Raw genomic sequence first — 21,028 nt, forward strand, 5'->3', positions numbered from 1 at the left:
AGAAGTAGTACTAGTACTTAGAATTGAACAAAAATCCATAGTTTTACATAGGGAATAAAAAATGTCTTATTAGCATAAATAGATCACACATACATACATATAACAAAATAAGAGAAAGTGAAATCATTTTTTTTTAATGATGAAAGAGAAAGAGGAAACAAGTTAACCAAAACTTGGGCAAAGTTAAATATGAAATAGAAAAATAAACACAGGTTAAAAATAAAAGAATATTGTTCACATTCTAGACATATATAAAATGAAAAGGTAATCAAATAGTTCAAATAATGGATTAATATTAAAAAAGTCATAAGAGGAATATAAATAAATGGAATAAAATCAAATGGATTGATATAAAAAAAAATGGAGTAAAATGGTCCAACGTTATGTAGAGGTCAAGTTGGGGGTTAGGAAAAATAAGAAAAAAGTGACACGTAAAAATAAAGGCTTGAAATGAAGCAATCAATATTAAAGAATTGTGGATAACAATAATGGAAGGGGAGAAATGTGAAGGTAAGAAGTGGAGAAAAAGAAAGTGGAGCATTGTGGGGAATAAAAGTGGAAAGAAAATGAAAAGAGAGAAAAATGAAGGAGAAGTTTAGGAGGTGCACACATGAAATAATGAAAGGGAAGACACAAGAAGGAAGATGAATCAATAATAGGAAGAGGGATTTTATCTAGGGAAGCTAACAAAAGTTGCCAAGAGAATCCTAAGACTCATTTATCATTTTAGTTAAGGTTCATAGGATAGTAATGATTCCATATTTTTTTATATTAAAATCGAGGAAGAATAGAGTTTACAAGAGATCATAGAGGGGAGGCATGTCTCAGCCCCTCAACATCTAGTTACAACAAAGTATACTAGTAGTAAGAAAAAAGATATAGGCTATATAACCAAAAGAAACTCAGCAAAATTGCCCAGCTGATGGGGCATCAATAGATTTAGAACCATGATGATCAACGAGGTACAACCCCAGCCACCCCAGGGGAGCAAAAAGGATCAAGGAAATATCAAAATGAGCAGCATGGTCATGAGAGTATAGCAGCACAAAGGAAACAGGGGGGAAGTAGGCATCATTGTAGAATGTCATTTAGGTTCTCAACCCATGCGGTCCAACCTGAGGGGCCCTCCATCCAAATGATGTTTCTTTTGTCTTGGATCTGAGTCAACATAGCAACCTGGGATGGTTCCATGCCATTGTCTCTGATTTCCTTCTGCAGTTTGCTTAGTGCATTGTCAAAAGCGGCGAGGCTCCTTGTGCATCTCACCCACTCGTATCCGCCACGCATCTCATGCACGGGCATGGTGGCAGCTCCATCTTGAAGGAGTCTGTGCAACTTGTCCCTCTCAACATCCAAAAATATAGAGACCTGCATAGAAACATTATAGAGTGTGAGCCTTTTAAAAGCCTCAGTAAGGATCCTGGGTCAATCCTGAAATTCATCTTCATTTCTACTCTTCCATAAATGCCATAAAATGCAAGCAGAGAAAATAGACCAGAGAAGATTAGTATCCTTTTTTAATCCGTGAGTATGTCCAGTAACAATTTCCAAAATATTAACATTGAGAGGTACCACAAAACCAAACATAAGCCATATTACTTTGGCAACAATACAGTAAAAAAATATGTGTCTCGCAGTCTCAGGGGTATTGCAGATAGGGTAGTTCTCAGAGAGGGAGGAAGCTTTGTTAATAGGAAGTGTGTCAATAAGGAGAAGCCATCTGAAGTATTTAATCTTTGGTTCGATAGGGGACCTCCAGAACTGGGTGAGAGAGGCATGCCAGTGAGAGTTATCAAGGTTGGAGTACCAAAGCTTGTTAATGTGGTCAAGGATGGAGTGGTCAACAAAGATAGCAAAGTATACATCCCGGGCTTTAATTTTATGAAGACAGGTGCCACTCAACCACTTGTAGGAAAGATGCCTATGGGAATCAAGGTAGCTATCTTAGGGGAGGTTGAATATGGAGCAGGCCCGTTGTAAGAGCTTATAAGTTCTCTTTTGGATTGGGGGAGAGAAAAGGTATTGCTAAGCGGTTCCCAAGAGATGAGGTCACCATGTTCAAGTATGTCAATGAGGTATCTAATACCTTTTTGGGCTTAGAGTCTAGCCGAGCAGCCTCGGGTGAGGGCAAGGGGCTTACCAGAGTGTGTGAGATTCCACCAAATGGATCTATCACCGTGGATGTGTTCATTGGAGTAGAATTTAGTATTGGTGAGGGCGCCCCTAACATGCTCCCACGCCTTTTGGATGGATTTGAAGACCGCAGAGCTTTGCACTGAGACCGAGAAATTACCAGCAATCAAATCAGCAAAGGGGAGCAGTTTCCAAGTTTTAGCATGTTTCGGGACAACTCTTTCTGTGTTATGTCTGACTAAAACTTTCCATGGTTCATCACCATCTAGTGAGTGAAAAATCCACTTGGCCGCGAGAGCAATCCCCTAAAGTCTGAGATCTTTAAGCCCTAGGCCCCCCACTTTCTTATCAAGATGACACCAAGACCACTTGATAGCATGTTTTTTCTTCCTTCCTTTGCCGTTGGACCAGAGGAAGTTCCTAGTTACAATTATAGAATACATATAGGTGCATATCTTCTCTCATGAAGGTGAATTTGAGCAAAATATAATTTATTAATTAGTACAATCTAATATCTTCGTCTAAGAAAGCACTTATGAGTCTAGCAGATTTGATGAATCTATTTCCTATGTTTACATATTCCCACCTTGAAAATCTAACTAAATATCATATTTCAATTTATTTCAATTATAAGTCTCAAAATTTTAAATCTGAATTGTTTATTATTGTTCAATTATTTGTGTAAAATAAGATATGGTGGAGAACAAATCAGCTTATTAATTACAATAAAAATCTAAAAATGGCCATGTAAAAATCCACTTTTAAATGTCACAACAAAAATGTTAAATTTCTTAGGTCCCGGAGATAACTGAGAGGGGGGGGGGGGTGAATCAGTTGTCTAATAAATTCAAACCAAAAACCACTTAACCAACTTAATGCTTAATACCGGTAAACCAGTTAAGTATGCTGGTAGAGAGTGTTAACAATAAATTGCAATACCGGTAAAGATTAATGTATGAAACATAAATACAAAGTCATCCACAACACATAACACCAATATTTGTACGTGGAAACCCTGTAAGGGGGAAAACCACGATCAAAATTTGGATCTGTGTATGCACATAGATCAAAATTTTCATCTCTAGGATACCATAATCCAAGAATTGCAGTGCCTTGTAAGTACCGGAAAATCCTTTTTACTGCTGATTCATGATTTTCCTTAGGATTACTTTGAAATCTTGAAACAATACATACTGCATTCATAATATCAGGTTTGGTTTGTGTCAAATATAGTAAACCTCCTATCATAGATTTGTATCTAGTTGGATTAACATGTGTAGATTCATCCCTTTGAGATAATTTGTCATTTGTAGTCATAGGTGTGCTTACCGGTTTAGAGTTCTCCATTCCAAATTTCTTTAGTAACTCTTTCAGGTACTTGGATTGACTAAAAAATATACCTTTATCAGTCTGTGAAATCTGCAATACTAAAAAGAATTTTATTTCTCCAATCATAGACATTTCAAATTCTTGCTGCATTTTAATAGAAAATTCCTTACATAATCCATCTTCTCCTCCAAAGATTATATCATCAACGAATACTTCTATAATAAAGATGTCATCATTAGTTATTTTGTAATATAAATTGCTGTCTGCATTTCCTTTAGTAAAACCAATCTTTAAAAGATACTTATCCAACCTTGCATACCAAGCTCTTGGGGCTTGTTTAAATCCATACAGAGATTTTCTTAACCTGCAAACCATATCATTGTCATTTGTCAAAGGAAATCCATCAGGTTGTTCAATATAGACTTCCTCTTCAAGATCTTCATTCAAGAATGCACATTTAATATCCATTTGATAAACTTTGTAGTTCTTGTGAGCTACAAAAGCCAAGAATAATCTTACTGCCTCAATTCTAGCTACCAGTGCAAAGGTTTCATTGTAATCAACTCCTTCTTTCTGAGAATATCCCTTACACACTAGTCTTTCTTTATTTCTAACAACCTTACCATCTTCATTAAGTTTGTTTACCAATTTAGTTCCAATCACATTTTTATCTTTAGGCCGGGGAACTAATGTCCAAGTATTATTTTTCTCAATTTGTCCTAATTCTTCTTCCATAGCTTTAATCCAAAATTTATCTTCACATGCCTCATTAACAGATGATGGTCCAGTTTGAGAAATAAGACATACCTCTTCATTTGCTAGTCTTCCTCTTGTCATAACTCCTTTAAATTTGTTTCGAATTATCTGATTTTCAAAATGATTCAATCTTACATACCGGGGTGTCTTAGTTTGCTGTTGTTCTTCAATTACTGTGGAATCCTCAGATGCTACTGGGGGTAACTAGATCTTCATTCTGTACCGGTGGATTTAATGTAGGTTCATTTGTCACAATTTCTGTTGCCGGTTCAGAGTCTATATACCTTGAAGTTCCTCTGTTCATTGTTCATCAATCTTTGCATTTGTACTCTCAACAATTTTTTGCAATCTCTTGTTAAAACATCTATATGCCTTGCTCTTAGATGAATAACCAAGAAATATTCCTTCATCACTTCTAGGATCAAATTTGCGAATATACTCATCTCTTCTAATATAACATTTACTTCCAAAAATTCTGAAATACTTAAGAGTAGGAGTATTACCAAACCATAGTTCATGAAGGGTCTTAATGGTTTCACCTTTGATGTGAACTTTGTTGAATGTATAGACGGCTGTGCTGACTGCTTCTCTCTAATACACATGTGATAAATTTGCTTCAGATAACATGCTTCTTGCTGCATCCAAGATAGTTCTATTTTTCCTTTCAACAACTCCATTCTGTTGTGGTGTCCGAGGTGCTGATAACTGTTTTCTGATTCCATTCACTTCACAGAATGTATTAGAGTCCTTAGATGTGAATTCTCCTCCTTGACCTGATCTTAAACATTTAATTTTCTTACCGGTTTCATTTTCAACCATTTCTTTGAATAGTTTGAACTTTCCAAGTGCTTCTGATTTTTCTCTGAGAAAAGTAACCCAACACATTCTAGAATAATCATCAATAATTAGCATGAAATATCTATCACCTTGTAAGCTTTTAGTTCTAGCTGGACCACATAAATCAGTGTGAATCAAATCAAGAGCATTATTGGATTTTTCTGGAATACTTTTGAAACTAGCTCTAACTTGTTTTCCAAATTGTCATTCCTTACAAATTGTATTATGAGGTTTCACAATTTTAGGTAGATCTCTAACTTCCTTAGAAGTACTGATCTTCACATTACAATCAAAGTTTATATGACAGAGTCTCTTATGCCATAACCAACTTTCATCTATATGTGCAATCAAGCATGCCTTTTCACTGTTATTCAAATGAAAGATATTACCTCTAGTCTGATTACCGGTTGCAATTTCCAAACTAGTTCTATTCATGATTTTTCATTTTTCATTCTTAAATTGTAACTGAAATCCTTTCTCAACCAATTGACCAAAACTTAAAAGATTATGCTTTAATCCTTCAACATAGTAGACATTGTCAGTGTTATGCTTACCATTAAGAGATATTGTACCCTTACCTTTGATTTAACAGGCTTTGTCATCTCCAAATCTTACTAAACCTCCATTGTATTCTTGAAAGTTCAAGAATTTACCTTTTTCTCCTGTCATATGATGTGAGCATCCTGAGTCAATGATCCATTCATCCTTTACTTCAACTTTAGTTGCTAGGGCTTGTTCTACCAGTTGAGAAGTAGGTATCAGTTGATCTTCTATTATAGCAACAAAAACCCATCCATTGTCAGCTGGATCCTCATCAGAATCATCAGTCACACCTTCATCAGCAATGTAACAAGATTTGTCTTTGTTCTTCTTAAATTTGTATCTCTGATATTCAGGATTAGGCTTGTATGTTCTTCTAGCTTCTTCTCTTAGTTTAGCATGTCTATCAGGGCATCTCGAAGCCATATGACCAATCTTATTGCAGTTAAAACATTTAGAGGGTGCTTTACCTTCATACTTACTTCCAACTGGACCTTTTGGCATTTTCCTTGCAAATAGTGCTTCAAGTTCTTCAAGCTCTTCATTCTCCTTCCTAGTTTCTTCAAGTTCTCTTGCATAAAAGGCTTTCCAATCTGATTTGTCAAATGATGGAGCAGATGATGTTGATGCTTTAAAGGCCAAATCTATCTTTATAGCAGCAACAGGACCAAATTCCTCAATTTCAAAAGCTGAAAGTTTTTCAATCAATGTATTCCTACTTACTGATGTATTAGGCATTGTTCTCAACTCATTTATAGCAGTAACCTTCATTTTATATGCCGGTGGCAATCCTCTTAATATTTTTGAAACAATTTCATCCTCATTCAAGGTTCCTCCACAACATTTAATACCCAAAACAAGTTCATTTACTCTTTCCATAAAGACAAAAATCCTTTCATCTTCTTCCATTTTCAGATGTTCATACCTGACTCAGAAGCTTTCAAGTTTTGCAATCTTGATTGTAGAATCTCCTTCATTCAGTGTTTCCAAATGATCCCAAATAGCTTTAGTAGTAGACCTATCTGATAATCCCATGATTTTTTGATTTGATAATGCGCTCAAAAGTGCTTATCTTGCTTTGCAATCATTCTCCTCATCTTTAGCTAAGGTAGTTGGAGCAGTCTGACCAGCTACAACAGTAGTATAACCATTCTTTGTAACTTCCCAGATGTCTTTACCAATGCAATTCAGATGTGTCTCCATCCTGATCTTCCATATCCCATAGTTGGTTCTATCAAGTTTAGGACTATCCTTCCTGAAATAATTAGTAGACATTGGATCTCCTCAAGTTGTTAAACTTCTGCAAAAAGAGGACTAGGCTTTGATACCAATTGTTAGGTGTTAGGTCCTGGAGACAACTGAGGGGGGGGGGGGTGAATCAGTTGTCTAATAAATTCAAACCAAAAACCACTTAACCAACTTAATGCTTAATACCGGTAAACCAGTTAAGTATGCCAGTAGACAGTGTTAACAGTAAATTGCTATACGAGTAAAGATTAATGCATGAAACATAAATACAAAGTCATCCACAACACATAACACCAATATTTGTACATGGAAACCTTGTAAGGGGAAAAATCACGGTGGGAAACCTTACCCACAATCAGATGATACTACTACAGATAGTAAGTGTACACAAATGGGGCCTGCACATGCAGAAAGGCCAACAGCCTAGAGCTCACTGCTCAATCACAAAATGAGAGTCACACTGACTACAGTTGGATGGTTAAATCCAATAAGAATGTACTGCACAAAATAGCATCTTCATATGCTGGATTCAGTACTAGTGTAATGTTGATATGCTTTCACAAAAAACCTAGCTTCACCTTCAAATGATGTCTTCGTGTATAGCTCTGCTTAATCTCGCATATACCTTCACACAATTCTTTTTCGCATTCCACATTCGATCTTACAAATAAGATCTTACATTTATACCATAACCTAAGACCAATTTTAGTAGGTCGGCTCTACAAGATATTACAATAAAAAGATTTTACATTCAATATAATATCCGATGCAATAACCGATTAAACATGTCGGCTTAATACATTTACAACAATAATAAATCATCTTCATAGCATGCCATGCTGATCTGGAAAAGATAAACCTGTCGGTGTAATCTTAGGTAACCCTGGACCTATTTGCTGGAAAAAGCAAATATGCAAATATGATTATACTAGTGAATAATTCTTCAAAACAAAGTGTCCACACGATGTCTTCGACATTACCAGTTGTCTTCCATATCATTCCAAGTGCCGGTGATCATTATATCCTGCCGGTGAACCATAGACCAGTAACTGTACAATAGTTACTTGCTTGCCGGTGAATGCTATACCAACAAAATTAAATCATCATCTTAAAAATCCTATATCATAAACACAAATTATATCCTATAAATCCTTTAAGTTTTGCTTCACATGCAGTAAGAGTTTACCAATAAAAATGACAATAAATTACGCTGGAAAAAATACCCTTTGAAAGGGTGAATAAACGTTCACGTAAAGAACTGTAAAATATCAGGTTTAATGATGACAAACCCCTAAATGCGCCACATCTTTTTTGTTTCAAGCAAAACTAAATGATTTCATATCTTGATTTAGTTTCATGGCAAATAAATATTCTTTTTATCATCATTTTTAATTAAGGAAAGCATATATTAAACTTCAACGCACTTGGATTAATTCATTGAATGAAAAGAAAACATCCAAAGCAAGATTTGACACTCATCATTAAGTGATTTTCTACCTGACGTATGGGCACACGGACTAAAGCAATCCTAATTGCTTTAATTAACATATGTTCCAATTTTGGCAGCGTGGGAAATATGGAGCAAGCATAAATTTTGAACCTTTGATGTTACAGGCACTCGGTGGATCTTTCCTTCTAGATTGCTCTGCTACTTTATATTCTGCTTAAAATGTAATGAATTACACGCATCTTCTGTGCTGTAATGGTCTTTGAGAGCTTAAGGAAAGAGAGCTACAATAGCTGGTTTATTACAGAAGGGGAAATAAAACTGAGAAATTTTAGGTTTAATTAGACAGGCAGAATGGGTGAATTTGGAAAGTGTTTGTTTGGAGGCCTATCATCATTTTATGAAATATGGAAGCCCAGCTTGGCCATGATACTTGTTCAGATTTGCTATGCAGGGTTGAATATATTATCAAAAATTGCACTGAACCAGGGAATGTCTCACTTTGTCTTGGTATTCTATAGGCATTTAGTTGCTACAATAGTTACAGCTCCTCTGGCTTACATCTTGGAAAGGTGAGAGGAAAAACTAAAAAATTTTGACGATAAAATTTCTCTGAGAGACTACCAATTTGTCCATCTTCAAGATATATTGATGGGTTTTAATTCATGTTAGGTTTCAAGTAGAAAGAATGTATTGGTTATGCTTGAACCCAAATAAACTAACTGTAACTGTGATCATGTATTTATTTTAGAAAGGTTTTAAAAAACATTGAGAGTAAATGTTTAGGTCATATATATGATCTCATTTTAAATATGAATATTCAATAATATCTGTAACCTCATCTTCAATATGAACACTCAGGAATATCATTTCAATAAGAATTTAAACCTATGACAAGAATCACAGTATCATGATTTATCAATGCAAACTTTTATTCTTCTTATTATGCACCTTAGAAACATCATCTGCTGGAATATTATTTTATTTTGGTCTTTCTGGTGTGTGACAGGAATACAAGGCCAAAGCTAACAATCAAAATCTTTGGTGAATTTTTCATCAGTAGCTTGTTTGGGTAATTATTCACGACTTTGTTAATTATTTAATATTTTAACTTAGTGGTTTTCTGGCTTTCTAATCTGATTTTATAACCGCAGGATCTCATTGAATCAGAATTTTTACAACACAGGATTGACATATACATCAGCGACATTTTCAACTGCACTTCTCAACCTAGTACCTGCCATTACTTTTCTAATGGCTATTGTTTTTAGGTAAGGAATGGGATGCTTTAATTTTTTTAGCATGTTCTTTCGTTTTTAGAATACTCTGATCTAACAAATTGTTTTTGAACTCTTACAAAGGATGGAAAGTTTAAGCATTAGAAGTCTGGCTGGTCAAGCAAAGATAGTTGGAACTCTAATTTGTTTGAGCGGAGCCATGACAATGACATTCTACAAAGGAATCAAAATACAGCTGTGGCCATCACCTTTCCATTTGAGTCAATACAATAAAAGCAATCACAAAACTGAAGATTTGACTAAAGGTTCTTTGTTGGTGGTGATGGGTTGTATCTCATATTCAGCATGGTTTATTTTGCAGGTATTTTCTTTCGTTGCAAGTAACTTCTTTTGTCTACAACCATGCCGAGTTGCATGCGTTAATCTAATGTTGTACCTTATCCTCATTGCAGACAAGGATTAGTAAGAAATATCCATTTCCTTACTCCAGCACTGCCATAACCAGCTTTTTGGTCTCCATACAATGTGCTGTTATAACGCTGATTTTTGAACGAGGTCATTATGGGGTGTGGGTTCTAGGCTGGAATGTCAACCTTCTTACTGCAATCTATTCTGTATGTATTCTGAATTCTCTTTTAAGTTGCTGCTACGTGCTCTTCTTTTTATCTCCAGTCTGTTATTTCTGCTTTTGGTTTCACCTCGTGTGGGCTGTGTCCAATGTTTATGTTCTCTGTGCTCTTGCTTTTATCCCTGGAGAGTTGTATGGATGGATATATGTAATAATCATTCACTTGATTTGGTGTTCTTTTTGTTTTAGAGTGTTTTATATTATTTATGAATTCCTTTTTTAATATATGATAGGGAAGTATAATTTAATTTTAATATTTTTTCAAAGTTAAAAAACAAGGATTGAGAGTATTCATTCCAACAAAGTCATCTATGAGATGATCCCATCCTCATTTTTTATGTCATACTTTCATGAATTTTGAATTTTTGTAGATGGTGTAATCAAAGATCATAACATTACCCTTGCCAAATTTGTTCAATCAATTGAACCATAATCTTTTGATAAAATTTCTCTTTTGATTTTCAGTTATCTTTTGTTCCTTGGAATTTCTTTGTTATCAATGTTTTTTCTTAAAACTAATTGAAAAAATATCTTTAGTTGACTTGTGTTTTGCCTTGAAATTCATATTTTGTTTTAGAATGGTAACATATGATCTTTCTTATCCTTCTATAAGGTAGCTAAATTGGGTTGATAAATACCTTATAATCATAGAGTTTTCAAACTTGATATCTTTTATGGATTGTGCATAGAGTTTTCAAACTTGATATCTTTTATGCACATTGATATCTTTTATGGATTGTGCAGGGAGTTATAGGTTCAGGAGTAGCTTTCTGTTTGATGGTGTGGTGTGTAGAGAAAAAGGGTCCCGTATTTACTGCTATGTTTTACTGCTATGTTTGGGCCACTTGCATTAATAATAGTAGCTATATTGGGTTCTATACTTCTTGATGAGAAGTTTTACTTAGGAAGGTAATTATCATTTTTTCATATGGTATAAATGTTTTTTAATACTTTTTAATATTCTAATTTCTATGTTTTTTTGTATGCAGTGTTATTGGTGCCATTCTAATTGTTACAGGTATATATATTATGTTTTGGAGTAAAAGAAAAGAAATGAAAAAGATTGTAAAGATACCAACTACACCATCTTCAATTTCTAATAGTGGGGAATCAAATAATGAGGAACAAAAAGAAGATTTGATTAACATACAATAGAATGACAAATTGAATTGTCATTATCAATATATTAGAGTTTTTTTTTTTCAGTTTTATTAAATATTTTATTGTAAAAAAGGTATAGCTATATTATTATTAGTAATCATTTAGAGTATCATCTCAAAATGTTATAATTGTTTCTATTGTTCAATTTCTAATAGTGGGGAATCAAATAATGAGGAACAAAAAGAAGATTTGATTAACATACACTAGAATGACAAATTGAATTGTCATTATCAATATATTAGAGTTTTTTTTTTCATCAGTTTTATTAAATATTTTATTGTAAAAAAGGTATAGCTATGTTATTATTAGTAATCATTTAGAGTATCATCTCAAAATGTTATAATTGTTTCTATTCTGTGTGTTATGTTATACTCATAATTAGAAATAAATATGACATTTTTTAATAAATATAATTTGTTAAATAATCAATTTATGTTGCACAATCTAGATAGAATATATAATATACATTTTCTTAATTTTATTGTAATGTGTTATTATAGGGGTGCACACTAACATCAAGATATTTCAAGGAAATACTTGTAAATAGAATAACAACAATATAGATAAATATTGTCCAAGGGGTTGAGCTTAACAGGTTAAAACATTGGGTTCTCACTGTGGAGACCCAAGTTAAGTTCAATTCCCAATAGGGACATCTAAAATGGAATTCTAAGCTGTAATATTGCGGCTTCGGCATATTACCTACCAAAAAAAAAAATAAAAAAAAAAAATTAATAAGAACATAATTTATATTAAACTCTGTCAACATGTTATATAGACAATAGCCTCAAATTACTTCCATCTTGGAAGTGTTTCAAATGTAAATGATACTAAATATGATGAAGAGAATGCACTGTGTAAGTGCAATATTACCTCAACCCCAAAAAATGTTATTTCATTTTTTTTAAAGAATTTTTTAATGTTTTTAGAGTTCATAATGAAACTTTAAAGGTGTAGGACAATTCAAAGTTTAAAAAGGCCAAAATATTTCACCTACTATTTTTAGTAAGTGGCCCTAGCATGTATGGACCTAAAAACTTATCCCAAGGAGAAAAATTAAAAAATAAAGTGAATGGTGAAAGAATCATATAAATATCATGTAATGTTTCTATTATCACTAATTTCAAATTACTCAATTGTGGGATAACCCCTAGGAAAATTGTCCATTTTGTAGCCCACACCCTCTAAGCATGCTATTCGAGGCAAATTTCAATTTCCCTCATGCATATTTTGACCCCTCAAAATTTGCTTCAATTGGGGCTTTCAATTCAACTTTTGAAATTTATAAGTTCAACATTTTAAGTTAGGTTTTTCACTCTTTATGTCATTTTGGTTTTAAAAATTGAAATTACAGCTTTCATCCAAGGTTACATGCAAATCAGGTTTTTGGTTTGGGTTTCCAAACCCAAAACCCAAACAATAACTTTGTATTTTATTAAGCTGTTACACTCGAGGTGTTGGCCAGGGATGAAAACATGACCAACATGATAAATATGATGAGTTGGTCAAATTTAAAATACCACCCAACATGCCACTTTTCCACAATACACATTGCCATTACATAAATCCTTGTTTTAGTTTGGGATTAGAAACGTGAACTACACCAAACACCCATGATATGGTGTAGTTTAGGTTTCTAATCCTGAACTACACTCATTGCCATTTACACTACCTTTGGATGTAGGTCAGGGTTCAAACCTTGACCAACATTTGGCTTTTTAACCAAGTGTAGATTAGGGTTTGAACCCCAAACTACACTATAAACACTTTTTCATTCAAGTGTCATGTTGGTTCTTCCAATTGATGTTCACAAGGACATTCATCAGAGGTGAACTGTTAGGATTGTAATTATGGATAAGGAGCTAATCACAATCCTCTACACTTCAGGCTCTATTAGAACTATGTGGGTGGATCTTATAGAAGTACCTTTTGATCCTAATTCCTTTTCATTTAGATATTTCAATAGATATGTTATCAAATTTTGGACATTGGAGACCCTATAATTTAGGTGGGTGTAGCTATATCCTTGATTTGTGACTAATGAAAACCTTGAGAATAGATAATCCTAATTATGAAAATAAAAACTAAAATAAACTTAAAGTAAATAAAATGAAAATAAAATTATTTTTGGTTTTTGGTGATACAATGAAGTTGATAATAAAAGAAACATGATTAGTGCCTATCCATTGGGCTAAAGAAGTTATGAATAAAGTATAACATATAAAATAAGTACAATATCTTCACTAGAAACATCTACATCCCCTTGACTAACACCTAATATTAACCAAGGCATACTAATGAATTTTAAGTCATACTAGTAATATAATGAAAATGTAATAAAACCTTATGTTTGATTCAAGTATTTCAGTCTTCTACTTTATAACACAAAAATCAAACATATGTAAGAAACATTGTGCAAAGACAAAATAAAAAATTCCTAAACTATTGATTTCATAAGGTAAACACATTAGAGACAAATTGAAAATCATTGAATTTGATTTCAAGATGATTCTAAAATTACATGTTCTTCATAGGAAAACTGTATTCATAAACAGAAATGAGTAGTAAAACAAAGATTGAACATCACTGTATTATAAACTTGCAGACAAACTATACAATTAACTTATATGAAATGTTCTAGAGAAATAACAACATCTAGAGAGACAAAATAAGACATTGAGTATCCTTTTATAAGACAAGGATGGAAACAAGATTTGGGCATTTTACAAAATTCTTTATCGCAATAGGTGACCACCCAACACACAAGAAGACAAACAACCTTTTTGAGTTTCTAACATGATACTAACATTCCTTTTCATTTTATAGATGTCATAGCTGATAGTGATAACTTATAAAATCCCTCCTCATCCAAACTTTCTTATCAACTTGCCAAATAATCTAATGATCCAACACTCATATTTACTACATCATGACAAAGAGCATATTGTAAATAGATTTACTGTAACTATACACTTATATCCAAATCTTTCAGATGATCATCCAAAATATTTATAATATGATGTGAATCCATCCCTAAGATAAGATCAAACCCTCTTCTTATCTCTCGAAGATCGAAAAAGAAAAAGAAAGAAATAAATAATGGTAGGACACCAATGGTCATATTCTAATTCAAAAATTATTCAAAATTACAAAGTTGGAACAACTGTATAGCTATCAAACTTCTAATCCTTGCTCCTTGATCTGGTAAATCAATTTGAGGTGCCCCTGATGGTCCTTATCATTGATGATGCTCCTAGAAATTTCCACTCTAGTCATCCCACTTTCAAATTTTGATAATGTATCTAAATAGGTACTAAGATTCTTTACAACTTTTGTTTCATCAACAAAAATATCTACTAGCATTGGCTCCAACACTATTTTTATCTCTTATTTCCAATTTGACCTTGGTATCAACACCATATTTCCTTCATAATCCCTCACCTCCTCAGCAAATAAGGGATGCATGTGACCAGTTACCAAAAAGTAGAAACTAAAGAGCTTGCACTTGATCCTCCTTGTATATACCCAGTGGGTGGAAAAGACATGACCCAACACATTCAACTTTACTTTCACGTTAGAGACTAATTCAAATAGATACATAGGAAAAGGTCTTACAAAACAAATTTTCAAATCATTAACCATTCTCTACATAAAACAAATAGAACATGCAATAAATCTCTAGCACTTTAAATGGGATGGGGAGAAATCTAGCAACTCCTTATCTTCATCCCATGCAATATCAACATGATCTAGAATGACATCAAACTTAAGACTCTAGAAGAGCCTTAGACAACTCTGCAACTACTTTCTTCTCTGCTTTGCCAATGTCAAAATTTGGTTGATTAATTTCATTTCTCATATTACAGGGATCAATCCTACCTAAGGTTAGGTCATTCCTTAACCCCAAAACATCTTTAGAAAATTGTTTCTACAGAGAAGGAGGTTGATAAGTTGGGATGGAGTACAATTGAGCCTCTAACTACTTCACCTTCTCCCTCAAAAACATGTTTTCTTCATTTGTGTTATTTGAGAGCTTGTGGGAAAACTTGAAAAATTTGGCTAATCTGTTAGTTGCCTCTATTGCTATTGTGTCTGCTACTCTCTTAACGAGTAAATTTTCATAAAGCTCATCTGGTTGTTAAATCATTGATGACCTATGTGTTATAGGATATAAGCACCACATTTCCAATAAGTCTTGATGCGCTGCTAAATGGACAAGGTTAGCAAATGACAAACAACACAAGACACAAGAAAATCGTTAGTGTTAGTCAATCAAAAACTAATCTAAACAGGCATATCAAAAGAGATACTAAAATCATGCTAATGTATCTAACAAATGAAACAAAGATAATAAGGCATCTCCAAATGCCTCTTAGCATGCTCTTAGCTCCTTCTCCCTTGTTCCTCTCCTCTCCAAGTTCCAAAATAGTGTAGCTCTCAGCAGCTTTTTGCACTATGGATGCTTATGGAGGATTGAGATTTTAGTATTTTGCTCTAAATGTAAAATGAAAAGCTAAAATACTAGATGCTATTAAAAATGATTGATTTTAACCCAAAATAACAAGATTTTAGTTTGCTATGCTAAATGCTCTTTAAAATGCCTATAGGTTAAATGCATACAAGTTTTCAGGATCTGGATTATGAAGAAATGGGCTCTATATATAGGGAAAATGGAGCAATGGATGGTTGAGATTGAGCAATCTCAACAAGGGTTAGGATTGAATGATTTCAAATCTATGTGAAGGCTTTCAACCCAATCCCAGGATGACAAGTGTCAATGTGAGATAGGTTGAGAGGAGAGGGAAGAAGCATTAAATGCTTGATATGACCTTGGGTGTTAAAGTCAAGGTTAGTTGAATGAATAAACTCTTTATTCAAAGAATAAAGCTTTTATCCAATGGATAAACTCTTGTGCAAATGTAAAAAGGGATAAATATGGTCAAAACAATAAATGTTTGGGGAGACAAGTTTAAAATAACCATAAATGGTTATGTACGAGCCATAAATGGTCATGTAAGAGCCATTAGTGGTCTTGGAAGACTTTGGGGGGTTAATTTGTTGAACACACAAAGCATTAAATGCTTTTTAAAGACTTTTGAAGTCTTTGAGAAGTGACTTCATTTTGCTTAGGAATGTGACAATAATTAAGGGATGGATTAGGTTAATTAGGAAGGGTTTAGAAGAATCTAGAAGGGGATTTTAGGAATGCAATTGGATTTGGTGGGTGAGGGAAAATAGGATTTTATTAAAATAAAAATTCATTTATTTCAATAAATGTGTGCAAGTTGCATTTGTAGGAAAATGCAAGTTGGGGGGGGATAATGATTTAAATAAATGTTTTTATTTAATTTATTTAAAAGAGGAAAAGGGGATTTGTGTGACTACAAGTCTAATAATTTACCATCAAAAGAAAATACAAATAATAATTTCCTTTCTTGTTCTAGATCAAAGTTATCCAAATCAATATCTTTCCTTCTCATAAAGTTGTCAAAGGAAATGGCAAAGGAGATATCTCAACCTTCTAGGACAAAAAATCCAGTCTTCTTCACTATTTGCCTCTCTATTTCAAGGGTCATGCCTTCCAACTGTTCTTTGGCATTCTTCAAAATTTCATCCTTCATCCTCAAATTTTCCCCTTCATCAAGGCTATCAAATTATATAGCCTTATTTGTTTATTTATTATCAGTAATGTTCTTGAGCATAAACTGTTGTAACTCTCTAGTATGAATGGAATTATCATCATTCAAGAACTCATCGCAAGAAACAAGTCTAACATCATTAGTAAAATCTTTGTCAAGCCTAAATATATCATAGGCTCTATTAGAAGAGGGGTCCTCTATCCTTACACCAAGAATTGTGTAAAATTTATGCGGAGGCATAGGTGATTCAACCTGAATGTTGAATCCATCATAAGATTCAAAAGGAATGCCTCTTCCAACAGAAAAAGTATTTAGAGGTGTCACTGTTGGCATTACAATAGAAAGGAGATTGTCGGCATTTCAATAAGGATATTGAGAAGGTTGTTGGAGATTATTGATATAACTGAAGAAGTATGATTACTGTCTTAATAATATTATTTTGTCATTGATGTCAAGAAATTGATTTTTTGATTCAGTATGATGTTTCCATATCTTGAGAAGTATGTTTTGATGAATATTAAGAGGTCGGTAAGTGACACAGAAAGAATGTGATAATGAAGGGGGATAATAAGTTATTCAATGGGCAACTATTACCGAGTTAGACAAAGATGAGATCATGTTGTTTTGATTGTTTTGATATCCTACATATGTTGTTGATTATAAGTTTAATACTGTATTATGTCACCTAGCAAAGAATCTAGGTGGTAAACCCTAAGGTACCTAGTCAATAAACCCTAAGGTTATCGATATCGGTTAAAGAAGATAGAATGTCTACCGAGTGAAGTTCAGTATTAACCGAGTAACAACCGAGGTATAATAGATCACATTGTATGAATACAAACATTATTTAATGAAGGATGCTGATGAGCTAGAGATGAATAAATAATTGGTATGTCATGCAAGAAGTTTGTTGAGGATCTATGACAATGGAAAATCAAGAGGAAGATCTACAACACAGATTGAACCGAAATAACCTAGCACAAGTTCCAAGGAAGGAATGTAATTTCCAAGGCAAGGTAAAACATTTTTCAGATCGAAGGATATATTGAACCTAGTCAAGTTTGATGATCTGATGGCTAAGATTGATCATGGGAAACGTGATCAAGGAGATTAAGCAGTTAGAAATTGTTTATAAATAAGAAATTGTTGATGAACAATGGATGCAGGCAAATGTATGCACAATGATGCTATAGTAATGTTTACCAAGCACAGAAGCTTGAAGATTTGATAGAAGGATAGATTGAGAAGCCTAGCAAGCCCAACAAGGGACAAGATAAGTCTTATGACAAGATTTTTTTGAGCACATAGAATCTGCTTTAGCATTTCAGATGTGAAGTTGCAGATATACTTTATTACTATTATTTATTTTATAAGTGACAGGAAATCTCTTAATCGAGTGGACCTAACAGTCTTATTTGTAAACCCTCTAGCAAGGTAACATTCTAAATGAGTGTTTGAAATCCTTTGACAAGGTCACTTCTAACAAAGTGCAAGACTCTAACAAGTCTGAGGGAAATCCCTTAACCGGGTCACATCTAGCAATGTGTTTGTAATCTTTAACAGGACTAGCTTTTAACCGAGCATACTCTAGAAGGGTATATTTCTTAGTGGGTCCAAAATCCCACAGTGGTTTTTCCCTATTTGGGTTTCCATGTTAAATCTGGTGTTAAATGTGTTATGATGTTTAAGTGTATTTGTTTATGATTATTTAATGATTTACAGTCATAGTTGCATATTAGTAAAGGCTACCGAGGTTGAATCTATTGAATACATTGTATTGTGAAGTTTTTATGATTCACCCCCCCCCCCCCCTCTTTTCTCATCTTTACTAACAATTGGTATTAGAGCTTTGGCCTTTGGAAGAAAAGTTTAAAGGTACTTGAGGCAAATATCCGAAGATGTATAAAAGGGATGCACCAAAGCTAAACAAGTCAAGTTTCTCCACATGGCAGAAAAGGATGAAGCTGCATCTATCAAGAATTGGAGAATATGCAACATATTATCTGGAGAATGATTACATAGCACCTAGCACCAACCTGATGATAATGGAAGAGATAAAGGCAAAGAAAGAACATATTCAAGCTATGATTGAAATAACATCTGCATTGACCGACTCAGAGTTTAATGATCTAGAAGGCTGTAATGATGCAAAGGCGATGTGGTCTAAGCTCATATCTGTGTATGGTGGTGATGAACATGTTCAAAGAGAAAAAGTAGATAGTCTAAGAGGTCAACTTGAATCCATGAGAATGAATGAAGGTGAGAACATAACCCAATACAGTACAAGGTTAAAGGAAACTGTCAATCAAATCAAAGGAGCAAGAGGAACTATCGAAGAAAAGGATGTAACAAGTAAGTTGCTTAGAACACTTCTACCTGCTTATGCCATTTGAGTCCCTGTAATCAATGAATTAAGGTCTGTTCCAAACATGCCAGTCTCTTTGGATGCTACTATCGATAAGCTACATGCATTTGAGTTAAGTAATTTTGATAACAGTGGGTCCTCGGTAAATAAAGTTGAATTTGCATTCAGTTCTTTTCATATTGGTGAATCTGATGATTACAATGATAGAATGTGTAAGTATACTGAAGGAAATCATAGTAGAGAAAGTGAAATATTTTGTAAAAACATGGAAGAGGTACACAAACTATATGAGGCAATCAAAAAGCAAGAAGAGTTTGAAGCATTATTAGCTAGAAGGTTATCGAGAGGCAAAGGTAAGTATAAAGGAAAGTTACCTTTAAAATGTTTTAACTGTGATAGAATAGGACATATGGCTTCTAACTATCCTAACAAAGAATCTAGTGAAAAAAGAGAATACCGAGATGACAAACAGAAAGACAACCAATACAGAGGACATCGAGACTTCAGAAGGAAAGATAGAAAGACATGCCTAGTAGCTGATGAGGAATCCAACGATGATAAATTTGATGGGACTGATACAGAGGAATTTGTTTATGTGGCTATGAAAGATAGATCAGATGAAGAATGATATGAAGAAAAAGCCCTAATATCTCACATAAATAAAAATGATTCTTGGATCATAGATAGTGGATGCTCACATCACATGATAGGTGATAAACACAAGTTTGTTAAATTAGAAGACTATGATGGAGGATATGTAAGATTTGGTAATGATCCACCATGTTCGGTGAAAGGTAAAGGATCTATAACACTTCTTGACAATGCTAAATGTGATGATGTATACTAGGTTGAAGGTTTGAAATACGATTTGTTGAGTGTAGCACAACTAAACAATACAGGATACTAAATAGAATTTTAGAAGGGAATTGTCAAAGTTCATGACAAGAATGGAAAGTTGGCTGCTACCGGGACACAAACAAACGGTAACACATTTCATCTTGACTCAACTCAAAACAATTGTCTATATGTAAAAATAGAAGATACCTGGTTATGGCATAAAAGGTTTTGTCATGTAAATTTTGATAACCTGATCAAAATAAGTAAGAAGAACCGAGTAAGAGGTCTACCAAGCTTGGAAAAACCTGAGAATGCTATGTGCCAAGGATGCCAGATGGGTAAGATGATAAGATCAAGCTTTAGAAGTAAGTCCTACACTTCTAAAGGAATTTTAGATCTAGTGCACACTGATCTTTGTGGTCCTATGAACATGAAAGTTCAAAGTTATTATGGTGATAAATACTTCATATTATTTGCGGATGATTACTCAAGGATGATGTCAGTTACAGTTTTGAAAGAAAATTCAGAAGCATTTCAAATGTTTAAATGGTACAAGGCAAAAGTTAAAAATAAAACAGGAAGACAGCTGAAATGCCTTAGATCTGATAGAGGAGGAGAGTTCACTTCTGATGAATTTAACTTATTCTGCAATGATCATGGAATAAAAAGGTAATTATCTGCACCGAGAAATCCACAACAAAATGGGATAGTTGAAAGAAGAACCAAATCAATTGTAGATTGTGCCAGAACCTTGATGATAGAAAAGAGGGTACCTCAAACATTTTGGAGAGAAGCAATTAGCACTGCAGTTTACACCCTAAACTGAGTACAACTAAAGAAAGGAACTTTGAAGACACCATATGAAATCTG

General features: G+C 33.7%; 1 protein-coding gene across 1 annotated transcript in view; it reads left to right on the top strand.

The window, feature by feature from the left end:
• Nucleotides 1-8,644: 8,644 nt before the first annotated feature.
• Nucleotides 8,645-21,028, top strand: part of LOC131042294 (WAT1-related protein At2g39510-like) — a 58,829-nt gene continuing 46,445 nt past the window's right edge. Inside the window, exons 1-7 of the mRNA XM_059217669.1 lie at nt 8,645-8,862; nt 9,300-9,362; nt 9,445-9,561; nt 9,652-9,889; nt 9,981-10,142; nt 10,901-11,028; nt 11,146-11,174. Of these exons, the coding sequence (XP_059073652.1) occupies nt 8,645-8,862; nt 9,300-9,362; nt 9,445-9,561; nt 9,652-9,889; nt 9,981-10,142; nt 10,901-11,028; nt 11,146-11,174 (955 nt within the window). The remainder of the gene's footprint in view (nt 8,863-9,299; nt 9,363-9,444; nt 9,562-9,651; nt 9,890-9,980; nt 10,143-10,900; nt 11,029-11,145; nt 11,175-21,028) is intronic.

Source organism: Cryptomeria japonica, chromosome 3 (genome assembly GCF_030272615.1).
Source record: "Cryptomeria japonica chromosome 3, Sugi_1.0, whole genome shotgun sequence".
Classification (NCBI taxonomy): domain Eukaryota; kingdom Viridiplantae; phylum Streptophyta; class Pinopsida; order Cupressales; family Cupressaceae; genus Cryptomeria; species Cryptomeria japonica.